This window comes from Cynocephalus volans, chromosome X, assembly GCF_027409185.1.
Source record: "Cynocephalus volans isolate mCynVol1 chromosome X, mCynVol1.pri, whole genome shotgun sequence".
In the NCBI taxonomy this organism is placed as follows: domain Eukaryota; kingdom Metazoa; phylum Chordata; class Mammalia; order Dermoptera; family Cynocephalidae; genus Cynocephalus; species Cynocephalus volans.
Genome location: NC_084478.1, coordinates 92,247,064 through 92,274,166, shown reverse-complemented (window position 1 = coordinate 92,274,166; position 27,103 = coordinate 92,247,064). Strand labels below are relative to the sequence as shown.

At 34.0% G+C, this 27,103-nt stretch overlaps 1 protein-coding gene across 2 annotated transcripts in view; it reads left to right on the top strand.

The window, feature by feature from the left end:
* POF1B (POF1B actin binding protein) overlaps window positions 1-27,103 on the top strand; it is a 69,121-nt gene that overhangs the window by 35,129 nt on the left and 6,889 nt on the right. For both annotated transcript variants that reach the window (XM_063084027.1, XM_063084026.1), the window contains exons 6-14: window positions 363-493; window positions 5,804-5,831; window positions 7,303-7,377; window positions 13,199-13,291; window positions 14,149-14,262; window positions 15,088-15,240; window positions 15,771-15,890; window positions 17,263-17,391; window positions 18,226-18,308. In XM_063084027.1, the coding sequence (XP_062940097.1) occupies window positions 363-493; window positions 5,804-5,831; window positions 7,303-7,377; window positions 13,199-13,291; window positions 14,149-14,262; window positions 15,088-15,240; window positions 15,771-15,890; window positions 17,263-17,391; window positions 18,226-18,308 (926 nt within the window). The remainder of the gene's footprint in view (window positions 1-362; window positions 494-5,803; window positions 5,832-7,302; window positions 7,378-13,198; window positions 13,292-14,148; window positions 14,263-15,087; window positions 15,241-15,770; window positions 15,891-17,262; window positions 17,392-18,225; window positions 18,309-27,103) is intronic.

Genomic DNA, 27,103 nt, shown 5'->3' with positions numbered 1-27,103 from the left:
TTTTTCCTCTACAGGAGACAGATGAGCAAGCCACGTGGTGATAATGGGAAAATCAGAGATTTTGATTTACTTGTTTCACTGTTTTAAATACCATATTCCAGAAATTCCATATGCTATTAAAGTTTTGCATTCATTATTAGATCATTTAGACTTGAGTGAAATGAAACTGAAAATGCTATTGCAATGTTGATTTTTCTTTAAATTCCTCCAACATTGAAAAATGTATACAAGGAGAATTTAGTGGCTTGATTCATGTGATGACTTCAATAAGATATTTTACTTTCATTTCATTTCACGTAAAAAAATCTGCGAACTTAGAAAAACTTAATATTGTTTATAATTGTGATTAATGTTCACTTCAGGTGATAATTCAGAATGATGGACCTGAAAAATTGGACCCCAAATATTTTGGAGAATTGCTTGCTGATCTAAGCCGTAAGAATACGGATCTATATCACTGTTTATTAGAACATTTGCAGAGAATTGGAGGAAGGTACTGTAAATGTATTATTTGCTTTGATGTTGTAGCTATCAAACATTTTATAATCTAGTATTTTTTATTTTAACAGCAGTTTTATGTTCACAACAAAACTCTAGTACTTTTAATTGGGATAACAAGGCAACTATATAGGCAGATCTGAGCAGATGTCTCATTTTAAGACTTAATGTAGTTTATGAAAATCATCAAAGATCACATAAGCCCTTTCAGGATCAGTAAAGAATTCTATGCATCTTCTTTTGTAATGTATTTTGATGGCAAAAGCAACCACTTGGGCAAGAAGCTCAGAAAATGCATGGCATACTATGAATTGTTTTAAGACATTACGCTGATGATATAAGGTACAGTCTCACTGCCAACACATCACTGTTTATCTTCCACTGATGTGTGCTCAACATATAAAAGCTAGAGTCTAATATATATTTAATATGTTATATATTATTTATAAACTTCATATATTACTATCATATATTAGATATAATATATAAATTATATAAACATCTATTTATAAATTAATGTAAATATATGTTATATAATAACATAAAATAATATGTAATTATATATATTTAAATATGTACACAATAATTAATCATTCATGTGTAGATGAGGGAATATTATGTCATAAAATGAATTATATAAGCTGCACCCTAAAAGTTGCCTTCTACTGTATAGTCAAGGTGTATATGTGGTCATCTATCAGGCAAAATCTAGGAAAGCTCCACAAATTTAGAATAATCTGGAAGATAAAGGAAAGCCAATAGAATTTTTTTCCATTCAGACTTTTCACTAACTAGATTCTTCTGCTTTTTAGATGTCTTAAAAATAATATACAACTTTATGTAATATATAGGCTTACGTATACGGGATGACACCATATATACTATTTTGTACACCTTTTCACTCAAAAATATATAATATGTGTTTTTCCATGTCAATAATGTTTTTGGTGCCTGAAATGTATTCTCTCTTTACCTCTTGTCCATCTATTTTCTCTCTATTTATTAGCTCCCTGCCTTCTGACTTTTCTTGCTTTCATATTCACAACTGCAGGTATTCTGTCACCATCACCCTCAACTGCTTTGCTTCCGTATTAACTATCCCTTCCACATAGCAAAATTCCAACTCTAGATCAGTCTATCTCTCTTATTTATTGCCACTACCTCCTCCATCTAACCCCCAACACACACTATCCCTAGAATTCAGAAGGATCCGTGCTGTTTTATTTACCCTGGTGTCCTTGGTGCTTAGTGTGGTGATTGGTTTAGTGTGGTGCTCAATAAATATTTGTAGAATGAATGAATGCCTTCTTTGCTGCTACACCCATGCAGTTGATTTATTTGAATTGATGCCATTATAAATGCACAATTTTCATCTTCAGCTAGGCCTTCCTCATTGGTTTATCCTAGTAAACACCTTCTCCCATTACCCATTACTCAAAAGATTCTCCCTCTCTCCCTTTACCCAAACAACTGTTTCACACATTCATTTCTTTGCACAAGTTTACTACCTTAAAATCTCCTTTCAATAGTTAATTTTTTATTGAGTTTCCACTATGTGCACTGTGTTAAGTGCTTTATCTATAATATGTGATTTTCACAATAACCCTACAAAGTTTCAGATGGAGACCCCAAGAGAATAGTTATTAACTTAAGATCACACTGCTAAGTGCTTGAGATTGATTCAAACATTTTTGAATACTTTCATCTGTAAACTATCATTTGCTTTTCTGCAAAGCCTTCCCTAGATCTTCAGTTTGGTGTAGGTTTTACTCTTCTGGGCATTAATCATGCCCTGTGAATATTTCTATCAAAGTATCACATTGTAAAATCAAGAGGTATATAGAGACATGGGTTTTTGTGACCAGTAAGGGGATTGTAACCCTTGGCGTGGTGTCACTCGCACCGCGCTCAGCCAGTGAGCACACAGGTCTTTCCTATATAGGATCCGAACCCGCGGCCTTGGCGCTCCCAGCGCCGCACTCTCCTGAGTGAGCCACGGGGTCAGCCCAGAGACATGGTTTTAAGAACCCTGATTCTTAATCCAGACATCCTGGATTCATGTCCTAGCTTTTGCTACATACTAGATGTATAATACCAGGCAACTCGTTTAACCTCTCTGTGCCTCAGTTTCTTCATTTGTAAAATAAGGATTATAATAATACTTATCTCATAGTTTTGTTATAAGCAGTAAATGAGTTAAGACATGTACTTAGCATCAGCATCATGTGAGAAATTGGAAATATACCTACAGAATCAGAAACTTCATGGGTACAGATTAGCAACAAGCCTTCCACGGGATTCTGATACATGGTAAAGTCTGAGAACCACTAACCTAAAGTTCAAAAAGTAGCAAACCTGGGATTAGAGTCAATATTCTAAGAACCTCTTTCCTTAGGCAAATCACCTAACATTTCAATACAAGATGTGCAATGTCAGGCAAATTGTTTAAAATACTGCAGACAAATTGAAAGAGTTATTGGTCATCTAAATCATTAAATTTGAAAAGGAGACAGGTTTTAGACTGATTTTACATTGTTCATATTTTGCCTCAGAACAATTAAGTTGTATGAAGTATAGGACAGGATAATATTTGTATTTTGCATTGCTCAACAACTGTTCAGAGTACATGGCCTTGGCAGAGTAGCTACTACTCAATAAAGTTTCATAGAGTGAGAGTTAAATATATTCCAAAGTTATTGTCTCATGCTAATTAGAAGTAGAGGAAGTAACTGAGCAAAGGAAGTTAAAATATTTCATAATGATCATCCCAGTAAAGGTGTAATCCAGGGCTTTGAAAGAACTTCCTCTCATTGAGGAGTTTTGATATATACACACGGGTGACCTAAATGTGTAATTAAGCACTGAAAAGTCTTGGCTTTAATTCCTAAAAAAGAAAAGAAAGAGAGTTAGTGCCTCCACATTAATAAACACTCCAGAATAGATAAGGTCTTATAAAATGTGGGTGCTCACATATCTGTTTATGAGAAGGTTGTCAGTTTTTTTCTCTTCATCCCTTCCTTCCTCTCTCCCTCCTTTCTTTCTTCTTTTTTTTTCCTCATTATACATTCCTTCCTTCCTAGGAGGCGAAATGGCATATAGTGAGTGTCACTCTATTTTTTTTTCTGCCTAATGTAACTCGAGCCACCATCCCCCAGTGCTGAATGGAGATATAATCCAAACTGACCTTTTCACCTCTCTGATCTGCTCTGTTTTCACTTTCTACCTCTTTTACTATCCTTTTGTCTCCACTTTTCTTCTCTTTCCAAAATGCAGTTCAGCAATGAGTGGACTGCAGGGTCAGAATTACAGAAGGTTGTCTTAAGAAACCATTCTGGCTACTTTTTAAAATTCCAGTATTAAACACAATTGATTGCTCCTTGTTTTGTTCACTTATTTATAGAAAAAATTAACTGACTAAGGATATGTTAATAGGAGATTGGAAATGGGGGAAAGAAATATTATTCTTTCTACTAATTCTATTAATTCTTTCTATTAATTAAAAGCTTATTAATACTATCATAATTCCATCAATACAAAGATACTAAAATCCCATTGTGATTCATGTTTTTAATTTGCTTTAGCTTTGAATATATATGTGTTGTTACTTTGGTAAAACATTTTAAAAACTAGAATGTATTTCATCTTTTGTTAGAGCCTCCCTGCAATTCTATTTTGAGCAAAACAGGAAATACCACATACACACATGCAGACAACTACACATATATAGTCATGCCTTGGGAAATGGAACCTTCAGTTCTCTTTCTCCACGCCAGCTTTATAGTTTTATAAATGTGTGCAAGAGGTTTTGCACAGTGAGTGACCTGCTTATCTTTGTAACAATATATTACTCATAAGCAATTACTTAGAAGGTAAAGGTAGGAACTATCATACCCAAACTATCTTACTTTAAAATATTCTGTCTTGCCATCAGAACATGTGTTCTGGTTTTTTGCTTGAAAAGTACTTTCACCATGTGTATTTTGGGCTCAATTCTTCTGCCAAATGCAGAGTGAGCAAACAGGTAAAAATAAAGGTCTGTCTGTTGCCTCCAAAAACACTAGAAATCTAGCCTTTCCAGTTTTCACCATTCCCAAAGGAGCACGTTCCAGTCTGATATAACCACTAACAGTTCTCCTGCAACATTTACCTACCTAACGTGGCCAAAACCCTTATTTTGATGCTGGAAATTATATTATCCCACTAGAATTTTGGTCATTTTGCTTAAGCCCTTGTCCCTATATAAAGATTCAAGTACCTTTCAAGCCTCATCACTGTCATATATACTCTAGTATAGATTGAATGAGTTAGTCTTGTCTTGCAAGTTTTAATTTTGATAAACAGGGTTTGAAGAACTTGAAAACACTGTAGAGAGAAGCTGGAATCAGCACCAAAAGGGAGCAATGCAAGATGGAGAAAAAGGGAGGTGAAAATAGAGAGAAAAAACCAATTACATTAGTCCTCCCTTATACATAGGAGATACGTTTCAAGCCCCCAGGTGGATGCCTGAAACCATGGATAGTACCGAGCTCTACATATACTATGTTTTGTCCTATACTGTACAAACATACCTATGAAAAACTTTCGCATTTTCACTTTTATGGCTTCTCTTTGGCACATCCAAATTGCCAGAAGCACTCCTCTTGCGCTTTGGGGCCATTGTGAAGTAAAATAAGGGTCACTTGCGTAAGCAACCTCAACAGTTGATCTGATAACCAAGACAGCTACTAAGAGATAACCTAGATGGCTAGTAAGTGGCTGGCGTGCAGGTGGCATATACAGCATGGAGATACTAGACAAAGGGATGATTTATATCCCAGGCAGGAAGGAGCAAAACAGTGTCAGACTTCGTCACGATACTCAGAATGTCACGTGATTTAAAACTTATGAATTGTTTATTTCTGGAATTTTCCATGTAATATTTTCAGACCATAGTTGACCACAAGTAACTGAAACCATGGAAAACAAAACCATGGAAAAGGGGAAACTATTGTATTTATTCACCCAGGTACTATTTATTGCCAAGCACCGAGGACTTCTACATCTATCCAAGAATGGGCTGGTGCTAATTGGATGGTACTAATCAATTCTGCATATTTTATTGTTTTGTTTTTCAGATGTTAATTTCTAATAGATCAGCAAATTCCAGGAAAACTATTTTAAAATTTCCATTTGTTATTATAAATTGAATTAGTGCTATTATTATATATCAAAAAGTAAAATAAAATTAATAGAACACTAACATTTATATATAATCAGTGAATACACTTTCCTAAGGTTGTTTATCTTTTTTTTTTCATTCTTGCAGCAAACAGGACTTTGAGTCTACAGATGAGGTAAGTACAAAAATAGCTGAAAATCAAATATCATAAATAAAGTAGATTCTGATATTTGCCCTAATTTGATACTTTAATTGGACAGGAAACACAGGTTACTGAATGGCATAATGATCATTTTGCCTTTAAAATGATACATCTTTGTAATGGCTATAAAAGTAATAATCATTCACAAAAATATTTTATCACCTGTAACTTTATAATTTAATTTGTCTTTGCTTATAAGAACATTTAAAATTTCATTGACACGTACTCTCTGCTTTAGAAAACCGAAATCTACATGATAAAACAGATAAGTAGCATATTTGTTTTTAATATGCCTCAAAACCTTGCATTTGCCATGCCGAATAGCCAGCAACTTGAAGTAAAAATGTTTTTAAGTATTAATTGTATTATATATTCACATTTTGTTAATAATTGCCTTTAATGTAATAAGTAACCAAATAGAGAAAGAACTGATTTCAATGCAATAAAAAGCACAATGGTCTCTTTTGTGTTAATTTTTATCTTTATTTCCAATGTATTGGTATGCTGCATTCATTACAATAATTCAGTAAGTCCTAAATTGCCTTTAAGAAGTACTTACTTCAATTCAGCTTTCCACTTAAAACTAATTGAAGCTTTTCAGTGTTGCTGTGGCAACATCATAATCTTTCAGAAGTCATCACAGCTCCATGTAAACCTCAATAAACCTTGTAACATCCTTAATTTTATTTTATTGCCCAAAGTTTTCATTATTTAAAAAATCAGTCTCTAAGATGTTATATCTGTCACCCAACAGAACTTCCAGTTGTTAAAAGATACACTGAATAAAGTGTTTAATGGAATTAACAGATCATTTTCTTTTTAAACTGCTCTTTTTAAAAATAGAAATGGAACATTTGATTGGTTGCCCAAAGCTTTTCTCTAAAATGCCTGGAATTCAGGGTTCTTTCCATGGTGTATGTAATATAATCGATTTTTGTTTTTAATTGGGACATAGTTGATTGTACATATCTGTGCAATACAGCATTGAATATCAATACCAGTGTGCAATATGTGATGTTCAAATCAGGATAATTATTATATTCATCATTATGCAATATAATTGATTTTCATGGCCCTTTATCAATTCCTCCCTTTCTCCCCATTCTTCTCCCCCTTTTCCACTGCCCTCACACCCTGGCAACCTCAGTTCTGCTCCCTTCTTGAAGCTAATAAAAAATAAATAAAATAAAAATAAAAAAATTTAAAAAGATACAACAATCACAATAATACGTTGAACTTTGAAGATAATCGACTTTTTAAAAGTAAAACTGATAAAGCTAGAAATGAAATTCATAAAAACTATTCTTCAAAAAGTGAATTAATCTTTTAATATCCCTAAAAAGATATGCCCGGTTACACAAAAGTCTGTGGGCTGCTGACTCTTAGATTAAAATACTGTATTACAGTGTATCTGTTCAATGGATAAGCCTCTCCTTTCTTACAGCCGGAAGATATTGAATCATTGATTCCTAAAGGATTGTCAGAGTTTACAAAACAGCAAATTCGCTATATTCTGCAGGTGAGATGGTGTCAGGAGTGGGCGTGTGAGATCAACACTAACAAACTTCTTCCTAGGACGCTCCCCTTAATTAAGAACAGAAAGTCCCAGATAAAAATCTTGTTTCGCAAGTGTTGATCATACTTTGTTTAGTCAAGGGTTACATTATAGTTTATTCAGAACATCAAAAACTAGCATTGAATGACTAGCATTCAGGAAAGCATTCTAGAAATATTATTCCCTGCTGTGGAATGCCCTTATTTACTCCTCAGTGCTTTAGTACAACCTGATTCTCATAGTCTTTGCCCTCCTCTTCTCTATTCCACCCTGTACCCCACCTCACCCTACCACTAGCAGTGAGAGATGGAAAGGCCAGCGCCTTGCTTTTCTTGAGTTGTGGAATACCAGAGACCACTGGAACAGTAAATTCCCCTGTGATGAAGGAAGAAGCCACAGATCAAGATAGATACTAAGGAAACGTGACTAAAAAGAGTATATGTATTTGCAAGAAAGTACTCGAAAGATCATCTCGTTTTATTTGCTGAGGCTAATTTCTAAATTTGATGTTTGGTCTCAGACCTGTGTTGATCATCCAAATATTGAACTTGGTGTTATATTTGTGAAACTTAAATGAAATATTATTTTTAGTGGCACACAGTCTGTATTATAAAGAGACAGTGATATGGAGAACACATATGCTCCTCAGAACCTGAATCTTTTTAAAAAATTTATTATTTTTTATTATTATTAGCATATTCATTATTACAAATCATGATTTTTCTTTATGTCCTTTACCTGACCTGTCCCTCCCCAAACCCCCTGCCTCCCTCCACCCATCTCCAGTAACCTTAGGTTTATTCTCTCCTTCTGAAAGTTCAGTGAATTGTTGTGGTCTTTTCTTTCCTCCCTCCCTCCCTCCCTCCCTCCCTCCCTCCCTCCCTCCCTCCTTTCTTTCTTTCTTTCTTTCTTTCTTTCTTTCTTTCTTTCTTTCTTTCTTTCTTTCTTTCTTTCTTTCTTTCTTTCTTTCTTTCTTTCTTTCTTTCTTTCTTTCTTTCTTTCTCTCTCTCTTTCTCTCTCGCCCCCTCCCTCCCTCCCTCCCACCCTCTCTCTCTTTCTTTTCCTTGCTTCCTTCCTTCCTTCTTTCCTTCCACCCAGTTACAAGTGAGAACACGTGGTATTTCTCTTTCCTACTTTGGCTTATTTCACTTAACGTAATTTTCTCCAGACTCATCCATGTTTCTGCAAATGGCAGGGTTTCATTCATTTTTATGGCTGAGTAGTATTCCATTTTGTATATATACCACATTTTCTGTATCCAGTCATCCGTTGATGGACACTTAGGTTGGTTCCATATTTTGGCTATTGTGAATAGAGCTGCAATGAACATGGGGGTGTAGGTCATGATGATCTTCAACATGATGATCTCCATATATCCACTGGATATAGACCCAGTAGTGGGATTGCTGGATCATATGGTAGCACTATCTGTACTTGTTTGAGAAGCCTCCACACTGTTTTCCATAATGGCTGTGGTAACTTATAGTCCCACCAACAGCGTAGAAGAGTTCCCCTTTCTCTGCATCCTATCTAGCATTTGTTATTCTCAGTCTTTTTAATAATGGCCATTCTAACCGGGGTGAGAGGATATCTCAATGTGGTTTTGATTTGCATTTCTCTGATGACTAGTGATACTGAGCATTTTTTCATGTACCTGTTAGCCATTTGTATGTCTTCCTTTGAAAAGTGTCTATTCATCTCCTTTGCCCATTTTTTAAAATGGATTATTTTGTTTTTTACTGTATAGTCGTTTGAGTTCTTTGTATATTCTGGATATTAATCCCTTGTCAGATGTATAGTGTGCAAATATTTTCTCCCATTCCGTAGGTTGCTTTCCTACTCTGTTGATTGTTTCCTTTGCTGTGCAGAAGCTTTTTAGTTTGATATAATCCCATTTATTTATTTTTCTTTTGTTGCTTGAGCTTTTGGGGTCTTATTCATAAAGTATTTGCCCAGTCCTATTACCTGGACTGTTTCCCCTATATTTTCCTTTAGTAATTTTATGAGAACCTGAATCTTGGAGACGACTTGATATTACCTTTGGTGGTGGGACATCCATCCAAAGTGCATTCTAGGCCTATTTCTTTGGAAAACTCTTTATGGGGATTTTTATATCTTAGTTTATGAGACACATTGGTTGTATTCTCTTTGGCTTTGGCATCAGGTTAATACTAGCTTCACAAAATGGATTGGAAATTGGGAAGTGTTTCTTCCTTTCTTTTTTCTGAAAGAAACTGTAGATTTCCCGTTAATTCTTCTTTAAACATTTGGTAGAATTTCCCAGTGAAAATATGTGAGCCTAAAAATTTGGTTTTTAAGAGTTTTTAAAAATTCAAAACTCTGCTTCTTAATAGTTATAGAGCTACTCAAATAATCTGTTTGGTATTGGGTGATTTATAGTAGCTTGTGTTTTTCAAGGAAGTAGTCTATTTCATCTAAGTTGTCAAATTTGTGTGTATATGTTGTTCATAGTATTCCCTTTTGATGCCTACAAGATCAGTATCCTCATCTAATTAATTCCAGATACTAATGATTTGTGGTTTCTCTCTTTTTTCTTAGTAATCTTGATAGAGTTTTGCCAATTTTCTTGATTTTTTTTAAAGAAACAGATTTTAGTTTCATTAGTCTTCCCTATTTCCCTGTTTTTACTTTCATTGATTTGTGTTTTAAAATTCAAAAAGAATAGGTTTTCAATAATTTCAAAACAAAAAAACTGATAAGTTTCTGTTCTTTATTAGCTCTTTTCTTCACTTGCTTTTGGTTTATTTTGCTCTTCCTTGTCTAATTGCTTGATGTAGGAACTTAGATTATTGATTTGAGACTTTTCCTGTTTTCTAATGTAAGCATTTAGTGCTATAAATTTCCCTCTTAGTATAGCTTTCATTATGTCCCACAACTTTTATGTTGTACCTTTATTTTCATTCAGTTCTACATATTTTTTTAAATTTCCCTTTACACTTCTGTTTTGACCCATACATTATATAAAAGTGTATGGCTTAGTTTCCCAGTGTTTAGAGATTTTTCTGCTTTTTTTCTGTTACTGATTTCTAGTTTGACTCCATTGTGGTCAGAGAACATACTCTGTATGAGATCAATTACTTTACAATGGTTAAATTTTGTTTTACAATAAAGGATATAGTCTATCTTGGTATATGTTCCATGGGCACTTGAAATGAATATGTATTCGGTTGTTGGTGGTGTAATGTTCTATAAATGTTGATTAGATTCTTTGGTTGAAGGTGTTTGGATTTCTTCTATATCCTTGCTCATTTTCTGTGAAGTAGTTCCATCAGTTGCTGAGAGAGAGGTGTAAAAGACTTCCATTATAACTGTGGATTTGTCTATTCCATTTTTCCTTTCTCTTTTATCCATTTTTGTTTCATACATTTTGCAGCTCTGTTATTTGGTGCATAAACATTTAGGAATGTTATATCTTCCTGGTGGATTGACCCTTTTATCATTAATATCTCTCTTTGTTTGTATATATTTCATTTTATTTGAAGTGAGTTTCTTGTAAACAACACATAGTTGAGTCATGTTTATTTCCCTTTATTTACTCTGTCAATCTCTGTCTTTTAACTGATGTATTTAGAGAAATTGTAATTATTGATATGTTAGAGCTAGATCTGACATTTTTATTTTTTGTTTGTTCTCTCTGTTTTTTTGTTTCCGTTTTCTTTGTCCTAATTTTCCTGTAAATTACTTGAACATGTTTTAGAATTCCATTTTGATGTGTCTCTAGTGATTTTAAGTGCATCTCTTAGGGCAGTTTTTGTAGTAGTTACTCTAGATTTTACATTATATAGTTACAACATCCCAGTGCAATGTGTGTCAACATTTTACCAGGTTCAGTGAACTGTAGAAAACTTTGCTTCCTTTATCTGTTTACCCTCCACATTTGTAATTGTCTTAAATGTTCCATCTACATACATTGAGAACTACATCAGACAATGTCATTATTTCTTTGAATATTTTTCAGTTCCACCTTTTTTCTCATTTCCTTACAGAACTCTGATGATGTGTGTTAGATATGTGTTATAATCCCACAGGTCTCAAGGTTTTGTTCAATTTTTTCCAATCTATTTCCTCTCTGATATTCAGACTGTGTACTTTCTATATTGTTCTGCTTTTAAGTTCACTGATTCTTTCCTCTGTCCCCTCCATTCTTCATTTTAGCCCATCCACTGAGGATTTTTTGTTTTGTTTGTTTTTTGTTTATTTGCTTGTTTTGTTTACTGAGCTTTCCAGTTCTAAAATTTCTGTTTAGTTTTTCTCTACATCTTCTATTTCTCTGCTGAGACTTTTGATTTTGTTGTCGAGACATTATACTTTTTATTCGTTTCAAGTCTGAAATTCTTTGTTGAAGCATATTATGATGGTTTCTTTAAAGCCCTTGTCATATAATTCTAACATTTCCATTACCTTGATGTTGGTATGTATTAATTATCTTTTTTCCTATTGAGTTGAAAGTTTCCTTGTTCTTGGAATGAGGAGTAATGTTCTTTTATTGAAACCTGGGCATTTTGGGTATTATGTTGTGACACTCTAGATCTTATTAAAATATTCTGTTTTAGGAGGCTTCCTCTGATATTGAAATGTCAGAGGAAGTGTGTACATTGCCTGTTACTGTCAGCTGAGATGGAAGTCCAGGTTTCCCCAGTCAGCCTCTTTTGATATGATAGAGTGAAAGTCCAAGCTCCCTTTGTGATCTTAACTGACACCACAGTGTTTGGGATCTCATTTTTGTCGTGGGGATGAAAGCCCCATCTCTCCACTCTGCCTTCTCTGACACCAAGTTGGTGAATGGTGTTGGTGTGCCTTCCCAGAGCCTCACGATGGGGGAAGTCTAGGCTCCCCTCTCAGACTTTGGTGGTTTGGGTGAGAGTAGAGTTGCAGTTTTTTTCTATGTATCTGACTGGGGTAGGGCGGTTAATGTCTAAAAAGTTTTCTGTCCTACTAGGCTGCCCCTTTTGTTGTCCTTTGGCTGAAGAGAGAAGGCTTTTATCAGGACTTTAGTTGTCTACATCCATTGCTGTATCTGGATTTTCAGGTTCCCCAAAACTAGTCTGTGATGTATGAAGCAAAAAGAAAATTCAGAAATTCACTGCTGTGTCATTCCTCAGATCTCAAGGTTACTAACCAGTCATCTATCTTTTCACTATTGCAAGTATTTTTATATTTGTTTTATGTATAATGTCCAGGGTTTGTAATTGTACTTAGCAGGAGGAATATGGAGAGTATTTCTATTCCATCATTCCAGAAGCTGAATTTGCCGGTTTTTTAAACAATATTTCTTTAAAAAAATGAGAAAGGGTTTTCTCCCTCTTCCTTAAAATATAAGATGGTTCTATACTTCAAAGTTAAACTTAATTAGTGTTATATTCTTCTCACCTCAGGCAAAATCCATTCACTTGGCAGCACACTTAGGGAGATTCATTTTATTATTTGAAGGTTGACTGTCTCATCTTTTCTAATCTTTTAAATGAAGAATAAAAGTAAAATTAAGAACTTGCTGATAGAATTTTGCCTTGTGAGGAAGATGATACTTTGTCATGGAAAAAATAATAAACCCTTGCTCTAATACATAACAATGATCTCTTCAGGAATACTGCTTGAATTTCTTAAGCACATTTTTTCCAGCCTTGTATCACTATTCTAATATTGCTATATCAAAAATAAAATTGTTAATAAGTTTGCTGGTAGGAACAGAAAAATAATACTTCACTTATATTTCCTATTTTCAAAATGTAGGTAAAATAACCCATCAATCATTTTCTTCCTCCAGATGAGGGGTATGTCTGACAAGTCACTCCGACTAGTGCTGTCCACATTCAGCAACATACGGGAGGAGCTTGGACATCTTCAAAATGACTTGACAGTAAGATTTATTTTGATTTTTCTTTCCTAAACTTTTCTAGTTCCTAGCTTGCTAACATAGAAAGCAAGTCATTCAGCCCACCTTTTGAAAATTTAATACAACACAATATTATGCTCATCCAGACACAGCAACATTATTTACTTGTAACAGCTAATTGGCGTTGAGAAAGGAGGAAAGAGCTGTACAATGTATAAATGAAAGAATGTTGGTTGTGCACTTATTATTTAGTTTACCGCTAAGGTAATTTAATGCTTAAAGCCAGAGAGTAGCCTGCAAAATTAGAATAATCTGACTCATTGGATGGGAATTTCCCCCTTTTCTGTAATAATAAATCATGCTCTGAATTTCTCTCCAAACATAATAACTTGAAAACTTCTTTCTCCACGAACTTAAACTTTTCTATTTTCTATTTTAATTGGTATTCTTGGTGCCACCAGCTAGATACATTCAGACTGCTTTCCATACAATGAATAACTCCTTAAAGACTCTGAAGTGGCTTTCTATTTCTGGGTTCTGATGAACATATTTAGATTCTAATTTGAAAATTGACTACCTGCTGAAATTAACAAGGACTCTTTGTAAATTGGGGGAAATCATTAAAATAATTCAGAAGGTTTAGCTTCATTGCACTTAGAGTTAGTCAATCCATCAAAATGTCTCTTTCAATGCAAGTCTTAATAGTTTCAATCCTTTTCTATCCCATATTTTGCTTAACTTTGAAGAATTCTGCCTTATTAAGCAACTAAAACTGAAACAAGTGCTTACTTAAATCTTCCAATGCAAACAAATTTTTGTATTATGTGACTGTTGACAAGTTTCTGTAATTCTGAGTCATAATAAATAATTTATGCTTCTAGTCATTGGAAAATGACAAGATAAGACTTGAGAAAGACTTGGCATTCAAAGAAACTCAAATAAAAGAGTATGAAGGACTCTTGGCATCAGTGAGAGCAAATAATCGCCAGCAGCAGGTAAGTTGATGCTTTTATTGATGATGAACTAGACTGATAGCTTTTCATATACACAATTACTGGCACATTGGAATTATGAAATACAATTCACACAGAATTAAAATATGATGGAACAATTTGTTCATATGATAATTTATTGGATTTGGGTATTTCCAATGACTGAAAACCCTATTAGAAAAACATATAATCTTCTGTATTTTGACAAAAAGTATATACGGTGCACGATGATCTGTGTTGTTGGGTGACAAGAATTGTATAAATACTGAATATCTAGGTTTACTCACTTATTTAATTTACTAATGTGTCAGAGAAAAAAATATTTTGTAGAACTTAACACGTTTGTACAATGAATGAAGGAATGAATGAACAAACTCTAGAAGAGTTCTCCTGGTGTCCGAGCAGAGATGATTCCTAGGAAATTGTAATGAGTCTCTCACCCCTTCCTAATCTTCACTCCAATGACTGTCCCAAATTCTTGTTCAGTTGCTAGCTGTCACATAAATAATCAGGAATATGGTCATTTTGGTGCCTACTAGAAGGCAGGATACAGCATTGTCAAAGAGTAGCAAGAGTTTGATTGCTAAATTGGGATATTGAAAATTCATCTAGTCTTGATTCCTTCTCACTCAAGATAGGCAAGTGAGACTAGGGGCAAAACTCTAATATCTTACATGGCTGATTTAATATACCATCTAAGGACGAAAATATAAGAAAACTGGGCAAGGAAAAATATTTACTTGATTTGACTGAATGAGTCAATTAAAAGAGCACTCCCCCACAAAAGGTAAAATGCATTTGTCTTATGTACTTGTGTCTTCCTTACAGCAAGGACTTCAAGACTCAAGCTCAAAATGCCAGGCACTGGAAGAAAACAACCTCTCTCTTCGACATACACTGTCAGACATAGAATACAGACTAAAAGAACTGGAATACAGTAAACGTAATTTAGAGCAAGAGAATAAAAATCTTAGAATGCAGGTATTAAAATTTTGTTTTAAATGTGTAGTATTGCTTTAGTTATACCATATAATCCTAGCACTGGCAATAGTAAAGATCTACCTATCTACATATATATACACACACATATGTATGTATATGTGTATATAATGCACACACATATCTCTACATGTATAGATATGTGTGTATGTATATATAGATATATATATCCTATTCATCTTGAGAAAATACGTGGACTGCTTTCTGATGACCTCACACAGTTAGGTCTTATCTCACTGACATTTGAGCATTATAATTATGTTCCTGAAAATCACTCATTATTTCAATGTCTTATTAATTTATTTTTAATTTTTCTTTATCTTTTGGTGACTGGCCAGTACAGTACAGGGATTTGGTGTTATCAATGCCACACTCTAACCAACTGAGCTAACCAGCCAGCCCCCAATGTCTTATGTAATCACATGGCTTTCATCTAATAATAAGCCTCGTAACATAACATGTATTTCCTTCATAACAATTCAATTATGGAAAGTTATTTTTGTCTTCTGTAGGTTTCTGAGACTTGCACAGGCCCGATGCTGCAGGCTAAAATGGATGAGATTGGCAGCCATTACATGGAGATGGTAAAGAACTTGAGAATGGAGAAAGATAGAGAAATCTGCAAGCTAAGGGTATGTTTATACTACATTGCATAAATACACAGGTCAGCAAAAACTTTCTAACAAGATAATGGTGGTTTTGAATTTAAAGCTACAGGAAAAATTAACTGAAGGTAGAGCTTTAGGAATATGCCATAGAATCTTTTGTTTTAAATGCACGTCACAAAAAATAAATAAAAGCACCTCACTGTGTATAAAATATAATTGTTCAATGTTTTCTAATTTAGCTTAATCTCTTCTAAGAAAGTAAAAGAAGATATTAACTTCAGTGTTTTGGGTTTTTATTAATTTATTCTTGTGGGGTAGGTGGAGGACCGTTATGATCTTGCCTAACGCATGCTTATGCAGGCAAGAGCAATATTTGAGACTATCCAGCAAAGCCACAGTTGGATTCATAAAAATCTTCACTTAACTTTGAGGAATAATAAATAGGAAGGACTTTGTCAAGCACATGGATAAAAACAGTGTTGAATTTTTTTGTACCTGTAATTGGCATCAAAATTAGGGTGATATTTGCAAGAATCAGTATACACTGCCATATCTCATAACTATAGGTTGAATTGACTTAGTCTAACCCTTAATTTACTAATTCCTAAATGTAATCAAATATAATCAAATATTTTAATGGACAAAATGACTACAGATTTTTCTCTCCAAATATCACTGTACAATCTTTACCAAAAATCAAAACAAAACAAAACATAATTTGTTACAGAGCCTACCAATTCTCCTAGCAGATTTCCTCCACTGGTTTCTTTTCCATCCCAACATTACTAACAGCACTTTAACCTAGCAGAAATCTATGTACATATATGAAAAAAAGAAGAAAAGAAAAAAGTAGACAAGATTTGTAGTCAGAAGACCTATCTTGGAGTTGCAGCTGTGTTACCATATAACTCTGTGTTATTTAACCTCTCTGGAACTCACTTACCTGTCTTGTAAATGAGCATTATAATAATTCTTATCGCACAGGGATGCAGTGAGGAGTGAGATAAGTCATGCAGGAGGAATATTCTGTGAACTGAAAATCACAATATAGTATTAGTTATTAGTATTAGTATTTGTGTGTCCTTAATAAGTATATGAAGAAATCTAAAGCCTATTATTTTAGCTTTATTTTTATTCTTGTGGCCCAAGACTGTTACTTAGATAATGCTTAGTTCTAAATAGCAAAGGTACCTGTAAAAATTGAGAAATTCCTAATTGGCACTTCAATTTATACGTTATGTTCATAAAATTCTGTAGAAGTTCATTAAGTATTGGTATTTTGCTTTTCATTTCATAATTGGCTATGTGACTTTGTGTCACTAAACCTCTGTGGAACTTAGTTACATATTTTGTAAATGAGGGTTACGATAATACTTATTTCTTTTTAAATCCTTAGTCCCAATTAAACCAGTATCAAAAAGATGTTTCAAGAAGAGAAGGAAGTTGTAGTGACTTTCAATTCAAGCTTCATGAACTGACAAACTTGCTAGAAGAGAAGGATTCCCTTATAAAGCGTCAGTCAGAGGTGAGAAAGGAAGGGCGTGGGGTGGGGGGGAATAGCACAACTCAGTCCTGTAGGATAAATACTCCCATGGACTAGAAAAGAACACATTTCCAAGACTCACTTTATTACATAAAGTAGAATGTAAGTGTATTTGAAGAAGTAGAAGAGTCATATTTCAGAAGAAATAATTCAATGAAAGCTAGAATTGAAGCAAAAAATAAGTGCTGTGGTACATTTAATATTTTTAAGACATTGGTTTTATATCTCATTAGCAGTGAAATTTCCAAGAAGACCGAGTTTTTTACTAGATTTTGAGCTACTTCATCAAGGGACTGTGTTACATGAGTATTCCTCCATGTATCTGTAGCATATTGCCCAGGATCTGGCATACGATAGGTATTGAAGGAACTAACAAAAATGGTGACTAATATTGTATTGCTGTTATTGAACAAATGGTGCTTGTCATTCAGTGAGAGACTTTCTGTTAGGAACTTATATCTGCTTCCATACTGAAGTTTCAATACTTCTCGGCTATGGCTATATTAAGCTTTTTAGGACAAAAACTTTCACATCCTCATCTTGAGAACCATGCCCATTTAATCTCAAGTTATCCCCAAAATGTAGATATCCTATATTAGTAAGTTTCTGCCCAGGCATATAATATAACTTATTAGGTATGGTGAAGCAACACTGTATGCTATTAAATAAATTGGATTAGAACATTCTGACCTCAAGGCTAAAAAGGAAAGGGCGGGAATTATTCTTAGTAAACTTGCTAAAATGATCAAACATAATTCTTACCTCAAATTTCTAATTTTCTTCAAATGATTGATTATGTTATCTTTTATTTGTAAGGAACTCTCAAAGTTGAGACAAGAAATATATTCATCTCATAACCAGCCCTCCAGTGGTGGAAGGACTACTATTACCACTAAAAAGTAATGTATTTTTAAATGAAATTTGAATATAATTATGGTTATTATATAATCAAAGCTATCGAACATTTAATTGATATATACATCCTTAGATAGTTTGCTGTTTTCTGCTTACCAATCATTCTACTGAAGAATAGTCACAAAAAGACATTGCTATTATGTAATGTCAACAAAATCCTATAGCACCCCTTTCCTGTACTTACAATATATTAAATACTGTAGAAGTGGAAAACAAATAATTGGTTGTTTAACCAACCATATTAGTTAGGACTCTTTCAGTTGCATGTGAAGGAGATCCAACTTAAACTGGGAATTAGATAATTCACTTAATTGGGATGGCTTGGTGTCCAGATGGATTTGTGTGCTCAGAATATCTTCTCGTAAATCTGTCTTTCTCTGTGTCTTGGCTCTACTTTTTCCTGTGTAGATATGATTCTCAGGTGGGGTTTTCCCTCATTGTAGTGATATGACCGTAGCTTACATTCCAGCAATTTAGCAAAACCAAAAGGAAAGTAACTATAGTTTCAGCAGAAGTTTATTTTGGATATTTCATATGAGTAGAATAATATAACATGTAGTCTTGTGACTGGATTCTTTCATTTTGCATAATATTTTCAAGATGCATTCATACTTTAGCATGTATCAGTATTTTATGCCTTTTTGTTGCCAAATAATTTCCCATTTTATGAATATACAATATTTTATTTACCTATTCATCAGTTGATGTGCATTTGGGTTGTTTTCAGTTTTTGGCTACTGTGAATAATGCTGCTATGAACTATCTGTGTACAAGTTTGTGCGGAATATGTACTCATTTCTTTTAAGTATATACCTAGGGGTAAAATTACTGGGTCATATGGTAACTCTATGTTTAACTTTTTGGAGGAACTGCCATACTGTTTTCCAAAGCAGTTGCACCATTGTACATACCCGCAAGCATTGTATGAGGGTTCCAAATTCTCCCCATCTTTGCTACCACTTGTTATTGTCCGTCTCTTGGATTATAGCCATCATCGGTAGTAGGAAGTGGTATTCAATTATAGTTTTGATTTGTATTTCCCTAATAATTAATGTTGTTTAGCATTTTTTCATGTGCTCATTGGCCATTTATATATCTTCTTTGGAGAAATGTCTTTTCAAATTCTTTCTCCATTTTTTAATTAGGTTGTCTTTATTGTTGAATTGCAAGAGATCTTTATATGTTCTAGATACAAATCCTCTATCAGAGATATGATTTGCAAATATTTTCTCCCATTTGTCTTTTCATTAACTTGGTAGTATCATTTACAGCATGAGATTTTAATTTTGAGGAAGTCCAATTTATCTATTTTTTGTTTTCTTGCTTGTGCTTTTGGTGTCATATGTAAGAAACCATTGCCTAAGCCAAGTCATGAAGATTTACACCCATGTTTACTTCCAAAAGTTTTACCATTTCATCTATTACATTTGGATCTATGATCCATTTTGACTTAATGTTTTATGTGATGTGAAGCAGTTCATTCTTGTGCATAGGGATATCCAGTTGTTCCAGCGCCATTTGTGGAACATGCTATTCTTTCCCCCACTGACTTGACTTGGCCCTTTTGTCTATAATCAAATGACCATAAATGTAAGGGTAAATATGTAGACTCTCAGTTTTATTCCATTGATCTATTTATCTGTCTTTATACCAGTGTGGCACTGTCTTGATTACTATAGGTATTTTAATAAGTTTTGAAATCAGGAGTGAGTCTTCAAACTGGCCATCTTTCCAGGATTGTTTTGGCTATTACTGGTTCCTGGCTTTTCCACATCAATTTCAGAATAAGTTTGAAATTCTGTTGGGATTTTTATAGGAATTTCCTTGAATATGTAGAACACTTTGGGTAGTATACCATGTTAACAATATTAAGTCTTCTGATCCAAGAGACTGGGATCCCTTTCCATTTAGATTCTCTTTAATTTCTTAAAACAATATTTTGTAGTTTCCGTTGTATACATTTGGCAATTATTTTATTAAATTTATTTCTAAGTATTGTATTTTTGATGTTACTGTAAGTGGAATTATTTTCTTAATTTCATTTCAGATTGTTCATTGCAAGTGTATAGGATGACAATTGATTTTTTTTTGTATTGACCATGTGTTCTTTAACTTTGTTGAACTTGTTTATTAGTTCTAATAGTTTTTTTTTTTTCAGAGTCCTTAAAAATTTCTATATACAAGATCATGTTATTTGCAAATAGAGATAGTTTACTTCGTTATTTTTAATCTGGATGAATTTCATTTATTTTTCTTGCCTGATTGCCCTAGAACCTCCAGTAAAGTGTTAAACAGAAGTGGCAAAAGTGGTTATCCTTGTCTTGCTCCTGATCTTAAGGGGAAACATTCACTCTTTAAACTTTAAATATGATGTTAATTGTGGGCTTTTTATAGATGCCTTTTATCAAGCTGAGGTATTTCCTTTCTATTTTTAGTTTATGGAGGTTTTCTTTTGTTTTGTTTTGGTTTGGTTTTGGTTTTTAATCATGAAAGTGTTTTGGAAATTTTCAAATGCTTTTTCTGTGCCTATTGAGACAATCATAAGATTTTTGCCCTTTATTCTATTAATATGATGTATTATACTAAATAATTTTCAGATGCTACAACAACCTTGCATCCTTGGAATAAAGCCTACTTGTTCATGTTACATAACTATCTTATACGTTACTGGATTTGTTTTGCTAGCATTTTGTTGAGAATTTTACTTCTATATTCATAAGCAATATTCATATTCATAAGCTTTCTTTTTTTTTCTTGTGATGTATTTTTCTGATTTTGGTATCAGAGTAAAACGTCTCATAGAATGAGCTGAGACGTGTTCCCTCCTTTTCTATTGCTTGGAAGACTTTCTGAGGATTAGTATTGGTTCTCCTTTAAATGTTTAAAAACTGCCCTGGTTGGAGCTGTTTGAGCCTGGGCTTTTCTTTGCAGGAAGATCTTTTTTCTTTAATTACTAATTCAACCTCTTTACTTGTTGTAGATTTATGCAGATTTTCTATTTGTTCTAGAGACAGTTTGGTGGTTTGTCTTCCTAGGAATTTGTTCATTTAATCTAAGTTATCTGATCTATTAGCATACAGTTTTTCATAGTACTTCCATATATAAATTTTTATTTATGTAAGGTCAGTAGTGATCTCCCTCTTTTGTTCCTGATTTTAGAAATTTGAGTCCTTTCTCTGTTTTCTTGGTCAGTCTAGATGAGCGTTTGTCAGTTTTGTTGACTTTTTTAAGAATGAATTTTGGTTTTGACTATTTTCCCTATTATTTTTCTATTCTCTATTTCATGTATTTCCTCTCTAATCTTTTGTTGTTGTTGTTGTTTGAGGTTAGCTTGCTCTTATTATTCTGGTTGCTAAGGTGGAAGGCTGTTATTGATGTGAGATTCTTTTTCTTGTATATTTAGGGGTTTAAGGTTATAAATTTCCTTCTGAGCATTGCTTTCACTGTATCCCATAAAATTCAGTGTGTTTTGTTTTCATTTGCAGTTGTTTCAAAGTATTTTCTGACTTCTTTTGTTATTTCTTCTTTGATCCATTCAGATTTAGGAATGCTACTTAATCTACACATATTTGAGAATTTCTCAAATTTGCTGTTTTATTTACTTCTAATTTTATTCCATTGTAGTCAGAAAACATAATTTGCATGATTTGCAGTCTTTCTAAAGTTGTCAAATCTTTTTTATAGCCTAACGTATGATCTTTCCTAGATAATGTTCCATGTGCACTTGAGAAGAGTATGTATTCAGCTGTTGTTACATGGAGAATTCTATAGATGTCTTTTAAGTCTAGATGGTTTACAGTGTTGTTCAAGTCTTCTATTTCCTTGTTCATATTCTGTTTCGTCTATCAAATATGGAAAGTGGGTATTGAAGGTCTTAAATATTATTTAGTTACCTATTTCTCCCTTCAATTCTATCAGGTTTTGCTTTATGTATTTTGGGGCTCTGTTTTTAGGTCTGTATATGTTTACAGTTGTTATATCTTATTGATGGATTGACCCCTTTATCATTATAAAATACCCTTCTTTGTCTCTTACAACAATTGCTGTTTTAAAGTCCATTTCATCTGATATTAATAAAGCCACTCAAGCTCTCTTTTGGTTACTATTTGTATGGAATATCTTTCATTTTTTTTATCCTTTCACTTTCAACCTGTTTGTCTTTGAATTTAAAGTGTAACTCCTGTAGATTGCTATCCTGTAGTTGGATTATGTTTTTATACATTCTGCCAATCTTTCGTTTTAGTTCAAGTGTTTAATCCATTTATATTTAATGTTATTTGTGAGTTAGGATTTACATTTGCCATTTGCTATTTGTTTTCTATATATCTTGTACATTTTTTGTTCCTCTATTACTCCATTACTGCCTTCTTCTGTGTTACATATTTTCTAGTGTAACATTTTAATTCCAATACCATTTCTTTTACTATTTTATTTATTTATTTTTTCCTTAGGTTTGCCCTAGAAATTTAATTAGCAACTTTAATAAATCTACTTTAGGTTACACTATTGAAATTTAATTACAATAATATACAAAACCTGTGCCCTTATATAGACCTGTTCTTTTTGTTCTCATTTGTGCTCTTATTGTCATACAAATCACATCTTTGTACATTATGACCATTTACACAGATTTATAATTATTGAATTATGCAGTTGTTTTAAAAATCAGGTAGGAGATAAAAAGAGTTAAAAACAAAAGTATGTTTGTACTATCATTTGTATTTACCTAAATAGTTACCTTTACCGGTGATCTTTATATCTTCATATGGATTTTGGATACTGTCTACAGTCTTTAAATCTCAATCTGAGGAATTCCCTTTGCAATTTCTTGTAGGACATATTTTCTAGTGACATTTTCTCTGAGTTATTGTTTATATGAGAACATATTACTTTCCTTCATTTCTGAAGAATAGTTTTGATGAATAAAGAATTCTTAGCTGACAAGTTTTTTTTTTCTTTAAGCACTTTGAATATCTCATCTCATTGTCCTCTAGCCTCTATGATTTCTGATGAGAAAACAGTTTGTCATCTCATTGAGGGTTCCTCTTACATAATCAGTTGTTTCTTTCTTGCTGCTTTCAAGATTCTTTTTCTTTGGCCCTTGGCAGTTTAATTATTGTGTGTCAAGGTGTGGATCTCTCTGATTGTTTTTATTATTTAATATTTGTTGAGCTTCTTGGATGTGTAGATTGACATTTTTCATCAAATTTTGTAAGTTTTCAGACACTATTTCTTCATGTATTCTTTCTGCCACTTTTTCTCTCCTCTTCTTATAGAGCTCCCTCTAGGTGAATATTCTATGATTATGGTGTCTCATGGTTATCTATGGCTCTGTTTATTTTTCTTCATTCTTTTTCTGTTCCTCAGACTAGATAAACTCAATTGACTTATCTTCAGGTTTGCCAATTCTTTCTTCTGCCTGCTCAAATCTGCTGTTGAGACCCTTGCATAATTTTTAATTCAGTTACTATCTTATTTATCTCAGAATTTATGTGGTTATTTAAAAAAATAATTCCTCTTTATATTCTTTATTTGATAAGTCATAACTATCACCCTTTCCTTTAGTTCTTTAGGCATGGTTTTCTTTATTTCTTTGAACATATTTAAAATATTTAAAGGCTATGTAAGTACAACATCTGAGCTTCTTAATAGATAGTGTCTATTGATTGTACTTTTTCCATTATAGGCAATACTTTCTTGTTTCTTTGCACATATCATAATTTTTTATTGAAAACTGGATTTTTAAAATGATATGATAACTCTGAAAATTAGATACACTCCCCATCACGGATTTTCATCTGTTGTTGATGTTGTTTGTTTGCTTAGTGGCTTTCATGATCTAATTTTGTAAGGTCTGCACTCTTTTCATGCATGGCCACTGAAGACTCTGCTCATTTAGCTTAGTGGGCAATTAACAATTGGACAGATGTTTCCTTAAATGCCTGGAACCAATAAGTCTTCCATTTTGCACTGAGAGACTCTGTTCTGTTATGTCTTCAATGCTCTGGTAGCTACTGTTCAGCTCAACCCTATCCTTCAATTCCTGCTCAGACAGAGTTTTAAGGTCAGTCAGTAGTGAGGGCTCAGGATTTTTCAGGTCTTTCCTTAGCATGGGTACAACCCTCAGTATATGCAGAGCCCTACACATACTTGTGGACTTCTGGATTCCAAGGAATATATCTCAGCTTTTCAAAACCCCCTATGAAAATCTCATTCTGCAGCTTATCCTTTTATTGTTTTTGGTCAACTTCTTGTTTGTCTGAAGTGTTATAGCCACCTCAGGTAGCTGTGATATCAATTTCTACAGATTGTTTTCAACAAATGCTCCCAGGGAAAAGCCTATTATAATCTGTTAAGCTATAAGTCAGGTTAAAAAAGACAGCCTTGAAAGTGGGGTTTTCCACAAAATCAACAGACAAGTCAAATAATGACAATTCCAATGATTGCAGTGTGGCTTTGAAGGAGCTCCAACCTCATTTTGTTTTCCAATGGCCACCAGGCTTCTGGTTTTCACTAAAATTGCAGGCTGTTATTTTAAAATCCTATCGCATAGTTGGAGAGACAAGCATGAAAATAGGACAATTGCAAACACCACAAAGCTTGCTGTTTTAACCAAGATTCAAATGTTTTTCCTAAATAAATGCTCCCTGTTATATAACTTGGTAATTTTCAGAGTTCTGAAAAAGTTGATTTCGACTTTTATGTATTTATTTGCCAGCTTTCTTGTTGATTTTATGGAGGAGAGAATTTTTGGAGGTTGTTACTCTGCCATTTTCACTGACATCACCTTCCTTTACTTCTTTAATCATGGTTTCTTTTAGTTCTTTGAACATATTTATCGGAGCTTCTTCGAAGTCTTTGTCTTCTAAGTCCATTATCTAGCCGTTTTAAAAAGTAGTTTCCATTGCCTGTTTTTTTCCTATTTACATGTCACAATATCTTCCTATTTTGCACATCTTATTTTTTCTTGTTGTTGAAAACTGGACATTTTAGATAATACATTGTAGCAACTCTGGGTTATGATCCCTGTTCTCATGCCCCCACCCCTTGCTTGGGCTGTATGCTTGGTTAGTTGTTTGTTTATTTATTTGCTTTATTTATTTATTTATTTTTATTTATTTGCTTGGTTGTTTACTTTTATTTGTTTATTTGATTTAGCTAAACTAATTCTTCAAAGTCTGTTCTCTCCAATGTGTGCAGTTTCTTAAGTCCCTGTTCAGTTTTTTCCTCTTATTTTCTTCTTCTTCCAACTTAACTATGTAGGGGGTGTCCCTGGGTCAGTATAAGCCACTTTTTGGTAAAAAGTTGAGCTTATGTCACCTTAGCCAGTTAGATTTTTATACTTTTGGAAATGTGTGTGACCTGGAAGTTGCTATCACAGTTCAGGGAATATACTACAGTTTTTGGTTCCACATTCAGACAGGGACTAGTTGATTGGAGACTTCCTCTCTGATTACACATGAGAGAGTGCAGCCTTGGGTATGCACACAGTCATCCAGACTACCAGGTGTGAGCCCGATTTTTTTTTTTTTTTTTTTTAGCGTGGTTTCCTGGAAAGCACCCCTGGGTCAGAGTAACTTATTGTCCAATGATTGGTCAAAGGTTGCATTTAAGCCCCTTGTACCAGTGAGTCTTCTGCCCTGTGTTGACGGTCTGTCCAGCTTGCCGTGTACTTTCAGGTTTCCCCCACACTCTGCTCTGATTGCTCCTGAGTGGGTGTGGCCTAGCACGTGTGTACAGCCTTCCTGACCCCCAGAGATGACTGTGATCCCGGGAGGTTTTTCTTAGGCTTCTCTTTCTCTATTTCTCTAGGTTAAAATTCTGGGTGCTCTGCCATTTTGCCTGTTATCCTACAATACTGGGCTCTTCTTGATTGCTCTCCACCAAGACCATTATTGTTTTTGACAACATTCTTAGACATACATTTCTCCATTATCTGTTCCACCTGAAGCCAGTCCTATCACACAGAACTGTGAAGCTCTTTCTCCTTATGGCATGCCTTTCACCCTGGGCAGAATCCTTATGCCATGGCACCAGAACTGGGGTAGGCACCCACCTTTTCCAGAGTGACATTCCTGTTCTACCAATGGGCACTGGGGGGAGATGGCAGCCGTTGGTCTTCTTGGTTTGCCCCTCTCATTGTAGAACCTCTGGCCAAGGACTACACTAGGGTGGGAGTGATCAGGGATCCAATACTCTCAGCCTGACATGGCTGAAGAAGTTTCCATCATGCAAGTGGGGGCAGTATAGAGAAAGGGAGCACAAACTTCTCAACTACTCTTGCCTGCAACATGGGGCTGAAGGGTATGGGGCAGCTGGATGAGAAGCACAGGCAGCCTCACTCTCCTGGCATAAAACTGTAGCCCCTAACTGGAAGTTAGGGAAGAACGAGCCCATGTCTTCTTGGCTGTAACTGCCCAGAGTAGAGCTTGTGTAACATGGAGCTGGGAAAGGGGTTAATGGCTCAAATATCATAGACTCTCAATGTTCTTAAGGTTTAGTAGTTTTTCTTAAATGTTTTTCTATTTGCTCTTTTCCCTAAGGGGGTCTGCTAAGCCCCTTACTTCTCCATTCTGAAAGTCTCACACCCAATCATAAGTTTTTTACCTGATCTGTTAAAATGATGAATCATATTGATTATTGAATAGTAAACCAACCTCCCAGTACTGTCATAAACCCTGCTGGATTACAATGTAGTATCCTTTTTACAGATTGCTGAATTCAATTTGCTAAAATTTTAAGGATTTGGTACCTATATTCATTGGGGATATTGGTCTGT